At 40.2% G+C, this 24,266-nt stretch overlaps 1 protein-coding gene across 1 annotated transcript in view; it reads left to right on the forward strand.

Annotated features, from left to right (window-relative positions):
• The window catches only part of CORO1C (coronin 1C), a 51,156-nt gene that overhangs the window by 14,896 nt on the left and 11,994 nt on the right, over positions 1 to 24,266 (forward strand). Inside the window, exon 2 of the mRNA XM_079716985.1 lies at positions 6,199 to 6,321. Coding sequence (XP_079573111.1) covers positions 6,199 to 6,321 — 123 coding nt within the window. The remainder of the gene's footprint in view (positions 1 to 6,198; positions 6,322 to 24,266) is intronic.

The raw sequence follows: 24,266 nt of genomic DNA on the forward strand, positions 1-24,266 counted from the left end.
GTTGTGATAATGCACATAAAAGATTGTCATACAGTTCTTAGCATGTAACATAAGCACTCTGAAAGCGCTAGTGATTTTTATTACTAATTACTTGTTTTTGATAGAAAGGGGGGAAATAAGTGGCAGTTGTCTTTTAAAGTACATTCAAGTTCCCATGAAAGTGTTGGGCTCTTTATTACTTTTGTGCTATAGACTTGTCGGGGCTGAGGTGAGAATGGCAGAAATGCTTCTTACTATTCTCAGATATTTTACTTGATTGAAGAATACTGGTGAGTAGCTATTTACTTTTGGCCAGGGTTGTATAATTTTATCCTTAAAAAGAAAATTCATTTAGTAAGCTTCTGAGTATAATTAAGAACAACTAGTATTAATGTACTTCCAGAGTCCCCTCAAAATTGCTGTATATCTGAGCAAAAGCTCTTCTTAGCCCAGATTGAAAAAAATTATTTGGTGTCCTTGGATGTTTAGAGTTCAGTTACTATACTCTGCCATCAAGGATGCCAGATGGGGTGTGCTGGGGTGAGCCTCAGAATGCAAAGACCCTGAGATACAATAAAACATTTCAGGTAGAAAAACTTTTTTCCTTGGGATTAAAGGTTTTTTGGTTTTTTTTTTTAGATTTTTAAATTAATTAATTAATTAATTAATTTATGGCTGCGTTGGGTCTTAGTTGCGGCACGTGGGATCTTTGTTGAGGCATGCAAGATCTTCACTGTGGTGCGCGGGCTTCTCTCTAGTTGTGGCTTGTGGGTTTTCTCTTCTCTAGTTGTGGCACACAGGCTCCAGGGTGCGTGGGCTCTGTAGTTGCAGCACGTGGGTTCCAGAGCACGTGGGCGCTATAGTTTGCGGCTCACGGGCTCCAGTTGAGGTGCGTGAGCTCAGTAGTTGTGGCATGCGGGCTTAGTTGCCCCACAGCATGTGGGATCTTAGTTCCCTGACCAGGGATCGAACCCACGTCCCCTGCATTGCAAGGCGGATTCTTTACCACTGGGCCACCAGGGAAGTCCCATAGATTTTTTTTTAATGTAAATTAATAACAATACATTGGTGTGTTTCTCAACTTTATTATATTTTAATTATTTTTTTAAAATAGGAAACAAAATAATAGGACACTCATGTACTCACCTACAAGATTAAATAGATGTTAATATTTTGCCATGTTTGTTTCGTATCTCCCTTTTTTGAAAACAGTAAAGCATAACAGATGTAGTTAAAATACCATTCTCCTTTCCATCTTTTCTCCTTTCCCAGAGGTAATTGTCTCCTCAAAGTTGGTATGTATCATATATTTGTACTTTATTACATGTGTATGTACCTATAACATAGACTATTATTTTGTATGTTTTAAACTTTTATGTAAGTGATATTTATTCTCATACCAAAGGAAAGTTACATTGCTTCTGCTTTTTTCACTGTTTCCAACAGTGCTGCCATGAATACCCTTGTGCAAAATATGGGAGCGTTTCTCTCGCACAGACCATCGAGAAGTGATATTGCTGAGGGGTGGGCAACTTCAGCTCCAATTGTTTCCAAATTGCTCTCAAAAGGAATCATAGCAGGATACTCTCCTGTGCGTAGTTTTTATGAGTTCCTCTTTCCAAACATGTTTGCCAGCACTTGTATTTAGACTTCTAAATTCTTGCCAATTTTAATAGGTGTCAAATATTACCTTATCGTTTTAATTTGCAGTTCCCTGATTACCAGTGAGATGGAGTACTTTCCATACATCATTTCAGGCTTCCTTCCCTGTGGATCCCTGTTCATATCATTTGCCCCTTATTCTGTTAAGTTTTTTGTTGATTTTGTCAGGTATATATTTTATGTATACACACATACATATATATATATGTGTGTGTGTGTGTGTGTATGTGTATATACACATACACACACGTAGATATAAAATCTTCTCCCAATCTGCAACTTGTCTTTTCACTTTACTTGTGTTTTTTGAGAACAACCCACACTGCTGAACTTGCATTGCTTTTTTTCCCCCTCCTTTTTTGAAGGGAGTTTGCATCAATATTTATGTCACATAGGCCTAAGTTTCTCTTCCTTACACTGTCCTTCATATCAAGGTGGTACATTCCTTATGTAGTGAGTTCAGCAGTGCGCCTTTATTTTTTATTCTCTGGGAACACTGGTTTGAGATGATTTCTTACTTGAATGTTTGGGAAAACTCATCTATAAAACCATCTGGGCCTATTATTTTTGGTATTTACTGATTGATTTTGGGTGGGCAGTGATGTATGGAGTTACAGTACTGGTTCTTTTTTTAATTTTTTTTAAAATTTTTGGCTGCATTGGGTCTTCATTGCTGCACGCGGGCTTTCTCTAGTTGTGGCGAGCAGGGACTACTCTTCGTTGTGGTGTGCAGGCTTCTCATTGCGGTGGCTTCTCTTGTTGCAGAGCATGGGCTCTAGGTGCACGGGCTTCAGTAGTTGCAGTGTATGGGCTTCAGTAGTTGTGGCTTGCGGGCTCTAGAGCGCAGGCTCAGTAATTGTGGCACATGGGCTTAGTTGCTCCACGGCATGTGGGATCTTCCCGGACCAGGGCTCGAACCCGTGTCCCTGTCCATAGTGACTAAAGCTTTTCTCTGAATTGTTTCTTTAAATGTTAAAATGTAATCTTAAATAATGCATTTCACCTTAAAATCTATTTGTTCTAGTATAACCACCTGGTACATATTTTTATATCCCTTCCCCTCCTTTAGTTGCCTTTTTGTATTATTATTTTGTAAATGTGTCTTATAGCTGGTTTTAATCTGATCTGAAACACCTCGTCTTTTAGCAGGTGAGTTTAAGTCATTCATATTTACTGCAGTTTGTGATTTATGGTTGGTTTTATTTCCACCATCTTATTTTGTGCTTTCTAGTTTTCATGCTTTTTCTTGCCTTTTTTTCTTTTTATTTCCTCTTTCTCTTATATTGAATGAGTTTTTAAAATTCCACTCACCTTCCTCCCACTCCATACACTTTTTGGAAGTTATATATTCTCTTTTAGTGTTTACCCTTAATTTTAACATACTTACATGACTTAAAGTCTAAAACTAGTCAAATTTTCTGCCTTTTTCTAGGGAAGCGCCCTGAAACCTTTGAATTCTGATCATATCTTTCTATCTTACATGTTATTGTTGTTTAGTGTTTTAGTTCTGCCTTGTCTTACCTGTACTCCAGTTAGTCATAATTACTACTGTTCTATACAGTCAATGCCTATTTACACTGACCACATTTACCAGTTTTTTTGCTCACTTCTTGTTTTGGTATCCCAGTTCTTTCTTCTGGTTCACTTTCTTTTCTTGAAATAAGTCCTTGAGCTTAGTTCTTTGAAATTAATTTTGAAATTCTTTGAGATAAGTCCAAGAACGTAATTCTTTGAATAAGAGTCTTTAAATGGTAAATTTTCTGTATCTTTTTGTTTAAAAATGTTGAGGTTTTTGTTTGTTTGTTTGTTTGTTTTCTTGGTCATCACTTTTGAATGATAGTTTACCTGGGCATAGAATGCACAGGTGGTTGTTTTTCTTCCCATTTCTGAGATAGTTTCTGATGTCTTTGTTTCTGTACTTGCTTTTGAGAAGTCTGCTCACAGCCAGTCTAGTTATTCTCTCTGTAGGTAATCTGTCTTTTCTCTATGGCTGCTTTTATTTGAGATTTTATCTTTGTTTTAGGTGTTCTGAATTGCACTAAGATATTCTACTTGGGACCTGTGCCTCTTCAATCTGAAGACTTATGCCCTCAGTTAAACTTGGAAAATCCTCAGCCCTCATCTCTTCAGTGTTTTGTTTCTCTTGCATTCTCTCCTTCTGGAATGTCTGTTGCAATGTGTGTCAGACCTCAACCTGGCCTTTGTGTCTCAGAATGTTTTAAATAACTAAATATCACACGTTCAAGAGAGTAACTATATCTATAGTTTAAATAATAATAATACATAATAAAACAGTAATAATATTAGAAAACAAAACACCTGTGAGTTCACCGCCAGCACCTTGAGTAGTAGACCATTACGTGGGGTAGGAACTCCAGGGGAGGAGCATCACAGGGGGAATTAGGTAAAACTACCTGGCTTGGGTGCTCAGTAGCAGTTCCTTCTTTAAGGAAGGGTACAGTCAGGGACGTTGGTACAATGGATTCTGGCAGTTGTTAAATTTGGGGTAACATTTTTTGAGCACTAGAGGTGCTGGGACGGTACCAAGTGCTTGACCTTGATCGTCTCAGTTAATTCTCACATCAGCTGTTGAAGAAAGAATTCTAGGGTTCTCGTTTTACAGGTGAGAAACTGAGGTCACCAGATGCAGTAATTTGGCCAGAGCCTCAGGGGAGAAAATGGCAGTGCCACACCCCAGCCCTGACAGCCTGGTCCCTGACCCTCACTGCTTCTTGGCCTATCAGTGACCCATGTGGCTTCTCATACAAGACCCAGGTTCTCTGTAATATTGTGTTTCTTCCTTGGCATTTTCGTTTATGAATTCCTGTTTTTGGTGATGCAATTCAGGAGACCGAAACTCTGGGTTGAATTAGTTTTGCAAGAGAAAGGGGGAGCCTGTGAAAAAACCCAGGCCTCAGGTCCGTAGGCTGGTGCACTTTCACACCTCAACTCAGAACTCACCTTTCTGCACAGAAAACCTTCCCAAAGGCTGGAGCCCCCGCACAGCTGCTTGAATGTCCTTCTTCTGTGTTCCTGCCGCCTTGGGCCTGTCCTGGTGCTGCACGTCTTGTGCTGCGCTCTAACTGGAGCTTTAGATGGACTCCACGCTTGGCCAGGACGTAGAGGGCACCCTGCTCACCACTGTGTCTCCAACACTCAGCTCAGTGTCTGGCCCAGAGTTCACGGATAACACACGCTTGTAATTCTTAATGATTGAGTAAGTTAACATTATACAGGAGGAACTAATAATAAGTGCAGGCTTTTTATTGAGTATTTACTGTATTCTGGGTACTCTAATTAATTTTTTACACACCTTATACAGATAGTTATAATGCTAGGTTATGATTTACCTCATTTCTCATTTACTCTTCACGGTAATCCTGGGAGGTAAGTATTACTGTTACTCATTTTACAGATGACGAGCTGAAGCTTAGAGAGATTACCTGTCTGAGGTCACACACTGTTTAACTAAGAGAGCCTGGACTTGAATCCTTATCTGTCTGACTCTGGAGCCTGTGGTCTTTGTGCTTTAGCACACTGCTTCTCTGGAGATTTCCACAGTCAAGTCAAAGTGGAGAAATCCAGATTTACTGATCTTGAAAATTTTCCAAGAAGCCTGCCCCCGTGTTGTGACAGCTGGCCATAACAGGAGAGTAGCATCAACCAAAAAATAGGTTCACTTTTGCATCGTGGTGATTCCTTTCTGTTCACCTGCGTTTAGCATATGTAGAAGAACGTCAGCAAGGACTGGCATTAACCTTTTTAAAAGGAAGCAGCTTTTGTACAGCTGTTGTTGTAATAGCATTTGTCTTGGTTAACACCAGACAAAATTGGTCCGATAAGCCAGACTGGCTTGTTAGGTTCCAGTGTGTAACATGAGCACGTTGTGATGGTTGCTATGACCAACATTAGAAGTTGAGTTCTTAATGAGATGTGGATCTGGGTAATGGCTGAGAGCTAAGGTGTGGTTAATTAGAAGGCCCGGCTGGCGTTTCTGTTGATGGAAGAGACCGAGACGTTGAAACATACTATGTCCTTCGGCCCCGGGCAGTGGCTAAAGCTTTTCTTTTTATTACCTTCACTTTGCTTGCTCACTGGAAGTGCCATCCACTTCCAGAACTGTTCATTTGTATATTCAAGGGCATTAGCTTATCATATTAAAGGTTATATTTTACATTTTGAATAATACCAGGTTTGTTTTTTTTTAAACAGTAAAAACACACCTATAATTTACAATAGGCTATTGTTAGAAGTGTATTGTGGTAAAAAGACTCTTGTATTCTCTTTTGCTGTGTCTATTAAGGCCGTTGATTAAATAAAATCTCTGTGGTTTTGGAAATGTAGATCCTTAATTTGATGGAGTATCCTTGGTAGTAACTGTTTCTAGAAATGCAAGTTGACATTTCTTAACAGTTGACGTTGGCTGATATGAACGTCATAATTTGTAGATTCTTGAGAGTTTGGGGTAGAAGTAATAAAGGAGAAGTGGGTCTGACAAAACATACAAACTCTGTGGCATTGTTGTTACATAATAGGTCTGTTTCTCTCTCCTTTCAGACTGGTCGAATTGACAAATCCTACCCCACAGTGTGTGGTCACACAGGACCAGTGCTGGACATAGACTGGTGCCCACATAATGATCAGGTCATTGCCAGCGGCTCAGAGGACTGCACGGTTATGGTAAGTTCCCTCGGTGTGGCGGGCACACAGGCCAGCGAGACTCACCTCCTGCCTTCAAAGAGTGTGTGTGTGGAGGCTTGAAATGCAGAAAATCATAGAGTTTTGATTGTCCATTGGACTATACAAGAATTTAGCGACACTGAAGTTTAACTGCAGATAAGCCGTTTTACAAGTTTATATCAAGGAGTTGTACTCTCTTGTCTTTTTTCTTCTTTTGCTTGTGTGTGTGCACATCCTTGTTAACAGTTGACACATCTGCTTGATGGGAAGATTTTAGGGAAAGTAAAATGACTTTCAAATAATTCTGTGAATGCCATTGCACCACATGACCTCCCTCCCCTCTAAAAAAGGAGAGAAAAAATTGCTAGCATGAATTGCATATTACAGTGAAATACGATGCCAAAGGTTATATAGATAGATGGGATATGAAACAGATATTGAAAGATAGTAAAGAGTTTTTGTAGGTGCTTATTTCCAAGCTAATGTCTATTGGACCCTGGTTAATAAAGTCCTTTTTATGCAGATGTACAAATAACCAACTTGAAAGATTGTTAAAGTAAGTTTTGTATGTTCCCCAGTTTAGATTCCAAAGGTAGGTTATGTATGAAACCAGGCTTTGGAGTACTTGTGAATGTGAAGCTTCTTGTTCTTGATTATGTTCTTCTTAGCCTTCAAATGTAATTATGAGTTTGGATCCATTTTTAATCCTAGCCCAACATCTGCTGCAAAGACTGGGCAAGAGCGCAGACAGGGAGCCCTGAAGTTGTGCCTGGAGTGGAGGCAGGTCATCCCTCAGGCAGCCTCACACCTGGCAGGTGGAGAGCTGCGAGAACTGCACTTTGGTTATCCCCCTCTTGGTTTTCTGTGCACTGAACCAGACTTAGAAACATTGTTTGGAAGGCTTTGTTAATTACAGTTATTTTACATAAACAGAAATTAATTCCTGAACTGTGCCATTTAAACGTTTACCCATTTTTCCTCATGGACTTTTGGCTGAGGATAACTCCTCCTGTGATCTCATGATTTTGGCAGCCAAAGTGTATCAAAGAAATATGCTGCTATCAAAAGGAATTGTTCCATTTAACATGCCTTGCTAAACTGATCATTTGAATGGCTACAGACACATTTTGCTAAGGGAAAGGAACAGTATTTAGACCTGATGCCCAAATCTTAAACTAAGAGTGTTAACCTTTCTTGGAGAAGTGGGTTTGATCCATCCCTCCCCATTTCCAGCATTATTGGTCACATTGCCCTTTAAAAAAAAAACCTTTGTATTATAAAACACACTAAACAAACAGTTAAGTGAGTTCAATTAAGTGAAAAAGTGAATTGAGGGACTTCCCTGGTGGCACAGTGGTTGGGAATCTGCCTGCCAATGCAGGGGACACGGGTTCGATCCCTGGTCCAGGAAGATCCCACATGCCGCTGAGCAACTAAGCCCGTGCGCCGCAACTACTGAGCCCACGCGTCTAGAGCCCGTGAGCCACAACTACTGAAGCCCATGCACCTAGAGCCCATGCTCCGCAACAAGAGAAGCCACTGCAATGAGAAGCTCGTACACCACAACGAAGAGTAGCCCCCGCTCGCCACAACTAGAGAAAGCCCACACACAGCAACAAAGACCCAACGCAGCCAAAAATAAATAAATTTTAAAAATTCATAAAAAAGAAAAGTGAACTGAGTTAGGAGATTTATTACTGAGTGAACACCCTGTGACTGCCACCCAGGTCAAGAAATGGAACTTTCCCAGGCTTCTCAGTCTCTTCCCTGTGCCCCATCCCAGTCCCCATCCACCCCTCCCTCTCCAAGTAACCAGTAAAACTCACTTCCTTGCCTTTCTTTGTGGTTTTAATCAGTCAAGTGTGCATCTCTAGACGCTAGAGCTTAGTCTTCCAAGTTTTAAACACTTGATATGCCTTTTAAGTCTTCCCTAATCTACAGGTTCCTCCTCCATCCTTTTCTTGTTGGAGAAGCCTGATCTTTGACCTGTTGCTTCCATAAGTCCAGAGTTTGCTGATTGCACCCTCGTGGTCCAGTTCAACCTGCTACTCTGTCTTTCAGATTTCTTGCGAGTTGGCAGCTGGATCCTAGAACATGATTAGATTCAGATTCCATCCCTTTGACAAGCCTAGAGCTCGTGCTCTGGTCTCCCCTCAGGAGGCACGAGGTGTCAAGAGGCCTGGTTGTTTGCTCTTTTTTGATTTGTGCAGTTATTGATGCCCAGCACCTAGATCCAGCAACTCATTAGGGGTTCTCAAAATGGCGATATTAAATGCTATGATTTTGTTTTCAGTTTTCAGCTGGTAGAATTTTTAAGGTGATGCTCTCTGTTATCTACTATTTAGTTACCCAGGAGTATAGTTCATAATAGGAAAGCAGGGTAAATGCTTGATTCTTTCCTTTTATTTACCCAGTTTTCAAAATAATGAATTGGTTCTTTATCTTCCTCAGAAGGTGACCAATTAGTTCTTCGTTTGGAGGTTTTTTTCCCCTTTCATTTCATTTTGAACTGAAGGGGTTTCTATCCATTACGATTCTTTTCTCAAAGCTCCGGGGATTCAGTCTGTGTTAGTGGGAACTTCTTCACAGTTCCTGAGTCCTCCTGAAGGACCCTACTTGTTTCTGTTGCTTCCTTGCTCTTCGGTATGTCCAGGTGTCCCAGGCCCATCCCTGACGTCACACCTCAAATCTGCCACTTCTCTCAGAAGCTCTGGTTTGTTTTAATGGAAAATGGAGTTTCTAGATCACTCTCTGAGTGCTTAGGGATGCTCATTGTTACCGTAGAGATCATTGTTTTTAAGACTTTGCAGTAAATTTGGCTAGAATATATATATATATATATATATATATATATATATATATATATATATTTAAAGATATAATACCTTGTGACTTCGTCTTAATCTTTCCAGTTCAAATTCAGGACTGTATAGTTTTTACCTAACTTCTTTAATAATACATCTCTGTCTCCTTTCTTTCACACCAAGAATCCTGGTTCTCAGGGGTTCAGGATGAATTAGAATATCCTAATCTATCTCATTTGCTTTTTCACAGTATACATACAATAGTCTCACACTAAAACTACTAAGAGTATCACCATCATTATGATTACTGAAAGCAGTTTTAAAAAAAAAAGGCACTTGGATCATCTGAAGCTCCTTCTCTGGTAGATTCTAGACCCCAGTACTCTGGAAACCAACCAGAGAGGGCTCCCTTCCGGGACAGGCCCCACCCTGAGGAGCAGTTCCAAGGGATGGAATCAAATAGGAAAGGCTCGTGGGAACTGTATTTTCTAAGTTCTTCTATATTGACAATAGCTTGTTGTGACCTTTATACTTAAAGGTGAATTTTTCTGGATATAAAATTCTTGGCTTGCAGTATTTCCTTGAGTATCTAAGTATTTCATTTTCTTTTGGCATAAAGTGTTGCTGTAAAAATCAGATGATCAGAAAAAATCTGATTTTCTTTTCCTTATAGAGTATATGTTCTTTTTGCCTAGATGTTTATAAGATTTTTTTTCTTAAAATGTAGTAATTTTACTAGACTATTGTTGGTTATTCTGAGTTGGTATTTCTGTGTGTGATGTGCTCTTTCAATATATATGGTTTCAGGTCTTCCCCCCCGCCCCCAAGAAAGTTTTCTTAACTTAGAGTCTTCAGTATTTGTTCTGTTCCTTTGCTTTGGTTTTTCCCTTCGGGGACTCCTGTTATCCAAATGCTTTATCTTATTTACCTATCTTCGATATTTGTCAGTTTCTCTCCAAACCTTTTTTCTTACTCATTTCTTTTAGGCTAAAATTTTTCTGCTTTTTACCTTTTATTTCTTTGGGGACATTATTTATGTTTATTTGCTCTTAGTTTCTTTGTTAGTCTTCGTTTCTAAAGTACTTTTCCTTTTATTTCTATATTTTTTCTTTGTTAGTCTCTGTTTCTAAAGTACTTTTCCTTTTTATTCTAATTTTTTTCTTGATTTCCGCCACCTTACTTTTGAGTTTTTCAAGTTCTGATTTATAATGTTTCCTGTCTTGTATTGTTTTCTTAATAATGTCTTTCGAAATGTGTGTGATAGTTTTTATCTTTCTTTGGAGCTGGTCGTATTAGCATTCTTGTACTGTCTGCAGGGATGTATTCTCTTTTTTTCTCATAGTAATTTTGGAGCCTTGATTTTTTTTTTTTTTCCTCCCTCTCTTATTTTTATGTGAATTTAGTTTTCCCAAGCTTTCAGAAGCTGGCTTGGTTCATAAAGCTGTTCTAACTTCACAGAGCTCCCTCTTCTGTCCTTTTCAGGTAGTGTTCAGAAACATGGTGGCTTGCTGTCAGATTTCCTGACCTGCTTTTTTTTGATCTTTCTGATTCCTTTGTCCATCTTATTTCTGTCCTGCTCAGATTTGATTCCATTTCTTGGAATTTCCACTCAGTGTGGGCCTGTCTCAGAAGGGAGTCCTCTCTGGTTGGTTTCTAGGGTATTGGGGTTTAGATTTCTCCAGCCCCTTCCTACCTTTTTCGTTTCAGGTCCCTGTTCTCACCTGCTATTGGAGAAGGCAAAGCCCCTTCCCGTTTCCGTTGTGGCCTCATATTGGCCTGCTCTTCTCAGATCTGTGGGGCACCCCATTGCTGCCCCATGGATTTTTTTGCACAGAGGCCGACAACACACGGGTTGTGTGGCTGTTGGTGGCTTTCCTCCACACACCTGCATTTGGGTTATCACCTAGTTTTGTGTATATATTGTCCCTGTGTTTTTGTTTTGTTATCTGCCTGCTCTGTGTTTTTCTTGAGGGACTTGGGAAGATCCCAAAACTGTGCTGCCACTGACACCACCATCGTCCCAGGATCCTCTGACGTTGCCCCCTTATTGGTATTGCCAGAGTGAACATTTTGTAAATTAAATAATGCTTTGGGATAAATCTTCCTCCTAGTTTTTTTTTTCACTCCCTTAACTATGGTGCTGATATTTTAATCACTTAATGTCCTCCAAATCATTTGTTATTATTATTGGGGTAATTACAAAATGCTCTAACAACTCAGTAGTTGAAAAAAAAATTTAAAGAAGTATTTGATCTTCTACCCCACCAGCTTCTTTTTTTTAAATTTTAAATTAAATTTAATTTAATTTTTATACAGCAGGTTCTTATTAGTTATCTATTTTATACATATTAGTGTATATATGTCAATCCCAATCTCCCAATTCATCCCACCACCACCCCCATCCCTGCCACTTACCCTGCTTGGTGTCCATACATTTGTTCTCTACATCTGTGTCTCTGTTTCTGCCCTGCAAATCAGTTCATCTGTACCATTTTTCTAGGTTCCACATATATGTGTTAATATATGATATTTGTTTTTCTCTTTCTGACTTACTTCACTCTGTATGACAGTCTCTAGGTCCATCCATGTCTCTACAAATGACCCAATTTTTTTCCTTTTTATGGCTGAGTAATATTCTATTGTATATATGTACCACATCTTTATCCATTCATCTGTTGATGCACACTTAGGTTGCTTCCATGTCCTGGCTATTGTAAATAGTGCTGCAATGAACATTGGGGTGCATGTGTCTTTTTGAATTATGGTTTTCTCTGGGTATATGCCCAGTAGTGGGATTGCTGGATTATATGGTAATTCTGTTTTTAGTTTTTTAAGGAACCTCCATACTGTTCTCCATAGTGGCTGTACCAATTTACATTCCCACCAACAGTGCAAGAGGGTTCCCTTTTCTCCACACCCTCTCCAGCATTTGTTGTTTGTACATTTTCTGATGATGCCCATTCTAACTGGTGTGAGGTGATACCTCATTGTAGTTTTGATTTGCATTTCTCTAATAATTAGTGATGTTGAGCAGCTTTTCATGTGCTTCTTGGCCATCTGTATGTCCTCTTTGGAGCAATGTCTATTTAGGTCTTCCGCCCATTTTCTGATTGGGTTGTTTGTTTTTTTAATATTGAGCTACACGAGCTGTTTATATATTTTGGAGATTAATCCTTTGTCCGTTGATTTGTTTGCAAATATTTTCTCCCATTCTGAGGGTTGTCTTTTTGTCTTGTTTGTAGTTTCCTTTGCTTTGCAAAACTTTTAAGTTTCATGAGGTCCCATTTGTTTATTTTTGTTTTTATTTCCATTACTCTAGGAGGTGGATCAAAAAATATCTTTCTGTGATTTATGTTAAAGAGTGTTCTTCCTATGTTTTCTTCTAAGAGTTTATAGTGTCCAATCTTACATTTAGGTCTCTAATCCATTTTGAGTTTATTTTTGTGTATGGTGTTAAGGAGTGTTCTAATTTCATTCTTTTACATGTAACTGTCCAGTTTTCCCAGCACCACTTACTGAAGAGACTGTCTTTTCTCCATGGTATATCCTTGCCTCTTTTGTCATAGATTAGTTGACCATAGGTGCATGGGCTTATCTCTGGGCTTTCTATCCTGTTCCATTGATCTATATTTCTGTTTTTGTGCCAGTACCATATTGTCTTGATGACTGTAGCTTTGTAGTATAGTCTGAAGTCAGGGAGTCTGATTCCTCCAGCTCCGTTTTTTTTCCCTCAAGACTGCTTTGGCTATTCAGGGTCTTTTGTGTCTCTATACAAATTTTAAGATTTTTTTGTTCTAATTCTGTAAAAAATGCCACTGGCAATTTGATAGGGATTGCATTGAATCTGTAGATTGCTTTGGGTAGTATAGTCATTTTCACAATATTGATTCTTGCAATCCAAGAACATGGTATATCTCTCCATCTGTTTGTGTCATCTTTGATTTCTTTCATCAGTGTCTTGTAGTTTTCTGAGTATAGGTCTTTTACCTCCTTATGTAGGTTTATTCCTAGGTTTTTATTCTTTTTGTTGCAATGGTGAATGGATTTTTTCCTTCATTTCTCTTCCTGATCTTTTGTTGTTAGTGTATAGGAATGCAGGAGATTTCTGTGCATTGATTCTGTATCCTGCAACTTTACCAGATTCATTGATTAGCTCTAGTAGTTTTCTGGTGGCACCTTTAGGATTCTTTATGTGTAGTATCATGTCATTTGCAAACAGTGACAGTTTTAATTCTTCTTTTCCAATTTGGATTCCTTTTATTTCTTTTTCTTCTCTGATTGCCATGGCTAGGACTTCCAAAACTATGTTGAATAATAGTGGTGAGAGTGGACATTCTTGTCTTGTTCCTGATCTTAGAGGAAATGCTTTCAGTTTTTCACCATTGAGAATGATGTTTGCTGTGGGTTTGTCATATATGGCCTTTATTATGTTGAGGTAGGTTTCCCTCTCTGCCCACTTTCTGGAGAGTTTTTTTAATTATTATTATTATTTTTCACATCGTTATTAGAGTATAATTACTTTACAATGGTGTGTTAGTTTCTGCTTTATAACAGAGTGAATCAGCTATATGTATACATATATCACCATATCTCCTCCCTCTTTTGCGTCTCCCTCCCATTCTCCCTATCCCACCCCTCTAGGTAGTCACAGAGCACCGAGCTGATCTCCCAGTGCTATGAGGCTGCTTCCCACTAGCTATCTGTTTTACATCTGGTAGTGTATATATGTCCATGCCACTCTCTCACTTCATCCCAGCTTACCCTTCCCACTCCCCGTGTCCTCAGGTCCATTCTCTATGTCTGCGTCTTTATTCCTGTCCTGCCCCTAGGTTCTTCGGGACCTCTTTTTTTTTTTTTTAAGATTCCATATATATGTGTTAGCATATGGTATTTGTTTTTCTGACTTACTTCACTCTGTATGACAGACTCTAGGTCCATCCACCTCACTACAAATAACTCAATTTCATTTCTTTTTATGGCTGAGTAATATTCCACTGTATATATGTGCCACATCTTCTTTATCCATTCATCTGTTGATGCACACTTAGGTTGCTTCCATGTCCTGGCTATTGTAAATAGAGCTGCAGTGAACATTGTGGTATATGACTTTTTGCATTATGGTTTTATCAGGGTATATGCCCAGTAGTGGGATTGCTGGGTCGTATGGTAGTTCTATTTTTAGTTTTTTAAGGAACCTCCATACTGTTCTCCATAGTGGCTGTATCAATTTACATTCCCACCAACAGTGCAAGAGAGTTCCCTTTTCTCTGGAGAGTTTTTATCATAAATGGGTGTTGAATTTTGTCAAAAGCTTTCTCTGCATCTTTTGAGATGATCATATGGTTTTTCTCCTTCAATTTGTTAATATGGTGTATCACCTTGATTGATTTGTGTATATTGAAGAATCCTTGCATCCCTGGGATAAATCCCACTTGATCATGGTGTATGATCCTTTTAATGTGTTGCTGGATTCTGTTTGCTAGTATTTTGTTGAGGATTTTTGCATCTATATTCATCAGTGATATTGGTCTGTAATTTTCATTTTTTGTAGTATCTTTGTCTGGTTTTGGTATCAAGGTGATCGTGGCCTCATAGAATGAGTTTGGGAGTGTACCTTCTTCTGCAATTTTTTGGAAGAGTTTGAGAAGGATGGGTGTTAGCTCTTCTCTAAATGTTTGATAGAATTCACCTGTGAAGCCATCTTGTCCTGGACTTTTGTTTGTTGGAAGATTTTTAATCACAGTTTCAATTTCATTCCTTGTGATTGGTTTGTTCATATTTCTATTTCTTCCTGGTTCAGTCTTGGAAGGTTATACCTTTTAAGAATTTGTCCATTTCTTCCAGGTTGTCCATTTTATTGGCATAGAGTTGCTTGTTGTAGTCTCGTATAATGCTTTGTATTTCTGCGGTGTCTGTTGTAACTTCTCCTTTTTCGTTTCTAATTGTTTTGATAGGAGTCCTCTCCCTCTTTTTCTTGATGAGTCTGGCTAAAGTTTTATCAATTTTGTTTATCTTCTCAAAGAACCAGCTTTTAGTTTTATTGATCTTTGCTATTGTTTTCTTTGTTTCTATGTCATTTATTTCTGCTCTGATCTTTATGATTTCTTTCCTTCTGCCAACTTTGGGTTTTGTTTGTTCTTCTTTCTCTAGTTCCTTTAGGTGCAACGTTAGATTATTTATTTGAGATTTTCTTGTTTCTTGAGGTAGGCTTGTACAGCTATAGACTTCCCTCTTAGAACTGCTTTTGCTGCATCCCATAGGTTTTGGATCATCATGTTTTTGTTGTAATTTTCTTCCCTTTCATCACTTTAAATATATCATGCCACTCCCTTCTGGCTTGTAGAGTTTCTGCTGAGAAATCACCTGTTAACCTTATGAGAGTTCCCTTGTGTGTTATTTGTCATTTTTCCCTTGTTGTTTTCAATAATTTTTGTCTTTAATTTTTGTCAGTTTGATTACTGTGTGTCTCAGCGTGTTTCTCCTTGGGTTTATCCTGTATGGGACTCTCTGCGCTTCCTGGACTTGCATGGCTATTTCCTTTACCATGTTAGGGAAGTTTTCAACTGTAATCTCTTCAAATATTTTCTCTGGTCCTTTCTCTTTCTCTTCTCCTTCTGGGACCCCTATAATGCAAATGTTGTTGGGCTTAATGTTGTTGCAGAGGTCTCTTAGGCTGTCTTCATTTCTTTTCATTCTTTTTTCTTTATTCTGTTCCATGGCAGTGAATTCCACCATTCTGTCTTCCAGGTCACTTATCTGTTCTTCTGCCTCAGTTATTCTGCTATTGATTCCTTCTAGTGTATTTTTCATTTCCGTTATTATTGTTCATATCTGTTTGTTTGTTCTTTAATTCTTCTGGGTGTTTGTTCCTTAATTCTTCTAGGTCTTTGTTAAATATTTCTTGCATCTTCTTGATCTTTGCCTGCATTCTTTTTCCAAGGTCCTGGATCATGTTCACTATCATTATTCTGAATTCTTTTTCTGGAAGGTTGCCTATCTCCACTTCATTTAGTTGTTTTTCTGGGGTTTTATCTTGTTCCTTCATCTGGTACGAAGTCCTCTGGCTTTTCATTTTGTCTGTCTTTCTGTGAATGTGGTTTTTCCTTCCACAGGCTGCAGAATTGTAGTTCTTCTTGCTTCTGCTGTGTGCCCTCTCCCCACCTGCTTCTTAATACCTCATTTTCCCCTTTGTTCTCCTGAAGATGAAAGACCAGTGTACAACAAATCAAATGATTTCGAACAGCAACATTATTAATTAAAAAAAAAAAAAGCAGAAAAGTTCTCTGTAGTTTCCCAAGCGTAGCCTCCTGGTAATAATAGCCCAGGACCTGCAAGTGTAGATGGATATCAAGGGCCAGCTCCAGTAGAGAAAGGATGCTGAGATAAGCCCAGGTCACTTAAATGCTCTCAGCCTCAGTTGCCTTACATGCTTAAAAAACTAAATTAAATAAACAAGCCAACTGAGAGGATCAAGGAAGTATAACGAGTTACTAGTTTTTACAGTGAGTTTTGATATATACTTATAGTGGATTCATGGTAGTAAGAATATCTTTAGCAAATAATTCAGTAGAAAAAAACACAGTAGAACCAATTTACCAAATGATCTGTAAAATGATTAACTTAATTAAAAAAATACTTTTTGTATTTATAGTATAATTCCATTATGTCCTCTGCATTTAAGCAGCGTTTTATTCACTGTGTGAGAATTGATTCTGTGGCAGTCATGTTACATTGATTGCAGTTTTAGAGAGGGAATGCCAGCCTTATGGTACATTCCTCCATCTTTTAGAGATGGCTTCTTTAAGCAGCCGAAAAGTAAATTATATTGGCATGGTTTGCCTTTGGTGTACTACCTTTTTTTTTTTTTTTTTCCTGTTTTTTGGCCACATTGCTTGGCATGTGGTGTGGGATCTTAGTTTCCCAACCAGGGATCCAACCTGTGCCCCCTGCAGTGGAAGCACAGAGTCTTAACCACTGGACCGCCATTGGAGTCCTGGTGTACTACTTTTGAAGTGATGTTTTGTATGAGCAGATAGCAATGATATTAAACCCTCTTCCCAGAAACTATACTCTGCTCCTAGGTTTTCCAGGTTTTTGGTACTGTGAGTTCTTTTCTCTAACTCCCCTCACAGAGAGTTTTAAAGATTGTAGCTGTTAAGTATTTTACTTGGGAAAATTTTAGCTCTAAGGAAATAACAGTGTTTAAATAATACAAAGGGCAGCCAAGGGGAATTCCCTGGTGGACCAGTGGTTAGGACTCTGTGCTTTTACTGCTGAGGGCCTGGGTTCAATCCCTGGTAAGGGAACTAAGATCCCACAAGCTGAGTGGTGCGGCCAAAAATAAAAAACTAAATAAAATTAAATAAAAGAGCAGGCAAGGTAAGTTTAGTGAATGATGTTAATTCAACACTGTCCCTTATCTGCAAACACGGATGCAAAAACTGGTGAATTCAGACAGTGGCGCTGCCTGACTGGTTCTTCCAGAGTCTGGGAGAGGGAAAGATCTTGCAAGAGGAGCATCTTATTTGCCTTTACCTAGATATTCTGATTGGTCCCAAATGATGAAGTTTTAAATGGACATTTTTCCCTTTTCTCAAATGAGTCTTAAACTCCTGTGGAAATCAACAAAAATAAACTCCCTATTTTACCCATTTTTGCTTCTGTTGTAAATTTTCCTATTGCCGTTTTTGCCTTGAAATAAAGGTAGAAGTGATGTGGTTGGTGATGGGAGCACATTCCCCAGGAGTCTGAGCCTACTCAGTCCTTCAGCAGGACTTCTTGTTATTTCCATTCTGTACAGATTGCGTCTGGGCCATTGGCCAAGTGGGTATTATAACCTTGGCACATCGGAACCCAACTCTCACTTCTTGATTTTCTCAAAACCAATGTTGTTCTCAGTGTCATGGTTCATTTAGGGATGTCCTGACTCTCTGCATCCTGCCCCTTGGGGTGTTGGATCAGTGGCTTCTGCAGGGGGTTTGCTGCTCTGCAGCTGCTGCAGAATCTCAGACTCTCCCTGTCTCTTTAGATCAGCTCTTTCCTTCATTCTGCCTTTGGAATTGGTTTCCTCTACATTTTAAAAATGTGGCGTTTTGGGGGAATAGCCCTTTTTATTGCTGTAACTCTAGTGCCTAACCTGGTAGCAAGTTCATGATGGGTGATTAAAACAGGGAGGCAGTGTCTGGAAACACTTTGTGTTTGCTTTAAATTTGCGCTGTGTTTGAGAAATGAAACCATCAAATAAATGTACTTTAAAATGACCACTTGAGAGAAACCCACTTTTCTTAACTTTCCTCGCTTTTTTTCTTGTTAGAACTGTTCTCTTGAGCTGTCCTTTTTCCATATTTAGAAATTCACATGGGAAAAGGATGCCAGTGATATAGTCATTCCTGAATGGATGCTTAAAGTTGTTTTTTCCAGAACCATGTTGGGTTTTCACCGATTGATTCACTTTTTCATCTGGAAGCCCTAGAGACTAACTGTGTTTTTTTTCCTTTCTTTCAAAACAAAACAAGACAAAACATTGCCATAGTAATGTGTTGTCCACATAGAAAATTCCAGGAATACACAGTATTATTTTTAAAAAAAGAAAAGAAAAGAAAAAATCAGGAGGAGAGGGGATAGCTTGTAGTGGCTGCCGTACTGAGATGCCCACTCAGGGCACAGCAGAGGGTGTTTGATGCCACTTTTCCTCTCTACTCACCGCATAGGTTTTTGGAAGAGCCGAGTGGTTTGAGAGTCCTAGCCGCAGCCATGGAACAGAGAGAAGCTGACGGACCAGCCTGGAAATCAGAGCCGATCTCATTTGTGCTAATTGGCCCGGGCATGAACTGGAGCTTTCACACATATGATATCTTGGATATAAACAGGCCTGCAGTTGGGTACAGGGCTGAATTAATTTGAAGACAAATTAATTTCATTCCATAGAATCCTGCTGTCCAGACTTAAAATTACATGTTGGGGTCATAGGGGTCACAGTTCCAGCAAGAAAAATAATCATGAACATATAGTAGATCCTTTTTTTGTCAAGCGCCGTTTTAAGCCTTTATGTGGTGATTATATTTAACCATTGTTAACAGCACAGTAAGGCAGGAGTGTGTCCCATTTTACCACTCAGGAAACACAGGCCCAGGGGGTGACAGTTTTGTCAAAGGTCACCCCGTTTGCAGTAGTTCACATTCGGGTAGTGCTTGGGGGTGCAGAATGTATCAGCTCATTTGACCTTTGCATTTACCCCTGAGGAGGCAGAGCCGCTGCTGTCCCCTGTATGGAACGAGGAAATCGAGGCTCCCGGAAGTGAGGCCCTTCTTAATGCTGACACATCCAGTTAGCGTCCCAGCTCTGGTGGAGACCGTGTCTTCTGATGCTCCAGGCCAGCATCCTTTCCACCACACCAGGCTGCATCCCAGGTTATGCACAAGAAAACTAAACAGGGACCGAATGGGACTTCTGCAGCCTCTCCAGTCCAAACTGGAAGGCCGTTGCCGGCTTCAGCAGAGAGCCCTACAGAGGGCAGAGAGCCGCATACCGACAGGCCTGTGAGCAGGGCCAGCAGGCCCGAAGCAGGGCTGTGTCTGCTTCGTGTGGAAGGACTTACAGATGTGCCGGCCCTTCCCCACAGGCTGCCTTTCTCCCCACAGAGGCCGGAATGCCACTGTCTTTGCATTTTATCGTACAGGCTGTTCTGGTCACTCTCCCCTGCCTCTGGGAATCCTCATGCCGGTGTTATCTTTCTTACTCCGGTGACTTTTCCCTGGCAGCCCCTCAGCCAGCCTCTTTGGAGCATCAGCTCTTTAGAAAATTGCACTCTGCATCGGTGTTTTTTATTTTGAAACTGGATCCTTGATTTCCTTCCTTCCTTCTCCCCTTCCATCTCTTTTTTTTTCTTTATAAGTTTATTTATTTATTTATTTATGGCTGTTTTGGGTCTTCATTGCTGCATGCAGGCTTTCTCTAGTTGCGGCAAGCGGGGGCTACTCTTCGTTGTGGTTCATGGGCTTCTCATTACGGTGGCTTCTCTTGTTGCAGAGCACGGGCTCTAGGCACGCAGGCTTCCGTAGTTGTGGCTCGCGGGCTCTATAGCACAGGCTCAGTAGTTGGGCTAAGCATGGGCTTAGCTGCTCCGCGGCATGTGGGATCTTCCCGGACCAGGGCTCAAACCTGTGTCCCCTGCATTGGCAGGCGGATTCTTAATCACTGCACCACCACGGAAGTCCCATCTAAGTGCTTTAGATTCATGTTACCACATTGGTCTCTAGACAACCCCAGTGAGGGCAGGTTCATTATTATTCCCATTTCATTGACGAGGAAACTCAAGGCCCAGATAGGTTAGGTGAATGTCCCCAAGGTCATACAGCTGATACGTAGCAGAATCAGGATATTCTTCACCCCTGCACCGTACTGGGGGCACTGACTGTGTGCCAGGCACTATTCCAGGACTTCCTTAACTCAGTCCTCACAGCAGCCCTAGGAAGCACAGGTACTGATGCTTACCTGTGCAGTGATGTTGAACTGTTTGCCCAGGACCATCACAGTAAAAGGCCCGGGCAGGATTGGAACCAGGGTCTCTCTGGCTCCAGAGCCCATGCTCCATCCAACTGCTTGTCTTTGCTGTCTTTTTGACTTTCGGCCTCATAGACAGCTCTGCTTTGTTAGACCGTAAACCCTTCGAGAGCGGGACCTGGGTTTAGTTGTCCTTCCCCACTTGCCTGGTAATGGGCCTGCATTACAGTGGCTACTCAAGAAAAGTGCTGCACAAGTGAGTAACCGAGGTAGTGAGATGGGTTAGGTGCCTGGATGAAATACATAAGCCTCATTGAGGGAACCATGGAACCTGCCAAAAGTGAGATAAAGAAAGGGACAGAGAGTTTCCTCATTTTAAAAATTATATAGTAAACGTTTTGTTCCATCATTAACATCTCCTCGCCATCCAAGGAAAAGATGGATGAAGAAGCTAGAGAAAGGAAAAGATGAAGTCCCATTATGAGCTCTCATGTTTAAGACAGGAAATGCTGCTTATATCCAAAGCCTCCCATCACTCCACGCCTCATTAGGGATTTAGAAAACGCACTGCTTAATCTCGGTCATTCAGGCAGTGAAGGTTTTACAATCCTTGTGGGAAAACCCAGCAGCCCGTGGTCACAGTGCCCCCTGGAGACGGCAGGTGGAATTACCACGCTTTCCATCCTAAGCCTGAGTCGGAATTCATCTTGCAAAATGCATTTCCTGTTGAGTCTCTGAAGTCTCGTTTCATAATTGTTTCTCTGCCGACTTCGTGCTTTGATTAAACCGGTCGTTGTTTTCTGTTCCTTCTATTCACAGTTTCAGTCCTGCTTTACATTCAAATAGCCAAGTTCAATGTGGAGCTGTTTTACCGTTCATAAACCCTTGAATAAAAATAGGTGAAAGCTCTAGAAACAATAAATGCTGGAGAGGGTGTGGAGAAAAGGGAACACTCTTGCACTGCTGGTGGGAATGTGAATTGGTACAGCCACTATGGAGAACAGTATGGAGGTTCCTTAAAAAACTAAAAATAGAACTACCATATGATCCAGCAATCCCACTACTGGGCATATACCCTGAGAAAACCATAATTCAAAAAGAGACATGGACCAAAATGTTCATTGCAGCTCTATTCACAATAGCCCAGAGCTGGAAACAACCTAAGTGTCCATCATCGGATGAATGGATAAAGAAGATGTGGCACATATATACAATGGAATATTACTCAGCCATAAAAAGAAAAGAAACTGAGCTATTTGTAATGAGGTGGATAGACCTAGAGTCTGTCATACAGAGTGAAGTAAGTCAGAAAGAGAAAGACAAATACCGTATGCTAACACATATATATGGAATTTAAAAAAAATGTCATGAAGAACCTAGGGGTAAAACAGGAATAAAGACACAGACCTACTTGAGAATGGACTTGAGGATATGGGGAGGGGGAAGGGTAAGCTGTGACAAAACAAAAGAGAGGCATGGACATATATACACTACCAAACGTAAGGTAGATAGATAGTGGGAAGCAGCCGCAGAGCACAGGGAGATCAGCTCGGTGCTTTGTGACCGCCTGGAGGGGTGGGATGGGGAGGGTGGGAGGGAGGGAGATGCATGAGGGAAGGGATGTGGGAACAGATGTATATGTATGACTGATTCACTTTGTTATAAAGCAGAAACTAATAAAAATAAATAAAAATAAATAAATAAATAAATAAAAGAAAAAAAAATAGGTGAAAGCAAACAGATAGCTCTGGAGGGTAACAGATGCCCACACGCGGAGTCTGTTATGTTTGGTGGAGAGAGGCAGTGGTCTGGGTGAGGGGTTGGAAGAGTCAAGGTAGATTCCCTTTGCCTTCCATTCTTGTTCATATCTGCCGTGTTTAAAATCTGCTGAATGACGAGCGTGCAGGGGAAATTAGGTGACGTCCTAAACTTACGCCCTCAGAAGGCAGGTTTATGAATGATCACTTAATTCACGACTTTCCTGCAGTCCTCAGACTGGCAACATTTTTGTTCTGATTTTTTTCAGGACAACAGAACTGAGCTGAACCTTAACCACTCGTAATTCAGACTCTGCCTTTCCACCAAGCAGTCGAAAACAGACAGTTGTTTGTCTCCTCCTTAAAAATCCCCAACAAGGGAAAATTCTGTTTCTCACTTGTTCCACTGTTGAGTATGGTTTTTTCCCACTGGCAAGTTCTAAATTTGTTATGAACTAGTTCCATAAGATTTTTTTTGGTAGAAGATTTACTCATTTTAATCTTCATACAGAAGACGATAATTGTTTTAAACTTTAGCCTGTTCACAAACTTAAATGTTACTTAATATCTGGTTTTAACAGCTTTATTGAGGTATAATTCACATACAGCTTACCCATTTACAGTGTACAATTCAGTGGTCTTTAGTATATTCATAGGTATGTACCACCATCACCACAGACAATTTTCGAATGTTTTCACCACCTCAAAAAGAAACCTCCAAGGAAAGAAACCCCATATTCTTTACCTGTTGCACCCCTCCCCCACCCCCAGCACTAAGCAACCACTAATCTACTCTCTGTCTCTATGGATTTTCCTTTCTGGACATCTCATATACATGAATCCTACAATATGTGGACTGTCATCACTGGCTTCTTTACTTAACCTGACATTATCAAGCTTCATCCATGTTGTAGCGTGTGTCAGTACTTAATCCCTTTCTGTGGTCATATATTCCTTCACGTATCACATTTTGTGTATCCATTTATCAGTTGCTGGACATTTGGGTTGTTTCCACCTTTTGGCTGTTATGAATAATGCTGCTATAAAATTTGTGTACAGGTTTTAGTGTGGACATATATTTTCATTTCTCTTGGGTAGGTACCTAGGAGTAGAATTGCTGGGTCATAGGTAACTCTGTGTTTGATCATTTGAGGAACTTCCAAACTGTTGCCCAGAGTGGCTGCACTATTTTTCATTCCCACCAGCAGTGTATGAGGGCTCTGAATTCTCTATACCCTCGCCAATGCTTGTTGTTATCTGTCTTTTTGATTCCAAACTCCTAGTGGATATGAAGTGATATTTTATTGTGGTTTTGATGTGCACTTCCCTGATGGCTAATAATGTTGAGCAGCTCTCCATGTGTTTTTTTGCTGTTCATATATCTTCCTTGAAGAAACACCTAGATTCCTTGCTCATTTAAAAAATTTGGTGGGCTTCCCTGGTGGCGCAGTGGTTGAGAGTCCACCTGCCGATGCAGGGGACACGGGTTCGTGCCCCGGTCCGGGAAGATCCCACATGCCGTGGAGCGGCTGGGCCCCATGAGCCATGGCCGCTGAGCCTGCGCGTCCGGAGCCTGTGCTCCGCAATGGGAGAGGCCACAACAGTGAGAGGCCCACGTACCGCAAAAAAAAAAAAAAAAATTGGTTATTTTCCTTTTATTGTTGAGTTGTAAGAGTTCTTTAAATATTCTAGATAAAAGTCCCTTTTCGGATAGATATATGACTTGCAAATTATTTTCTCTCATTCTGTGGGTTGTCTTGTCACTTTCTTGACAGTGTTCTTTGAAACACAAAAGTTTTAAATTTTGATGAAGTCCAATTAATGTTTTTCTTTTGTAAGAAGATTTCTTTAGTACATGTTACAAAGCTATTAGCTACCTTTT

Source organism: Hyperoodon ampullatus, assembly GCF_949752795.1.
Source record: "Hyperoodon ampullatus genome assembly, chromosome: 13".
NCBI lineage: Eukaryota > Metazoa > Chordata > Mammalia > Artiodactyla > Ziphiidae > Hyperoodon > Hyperoodon ampullatus.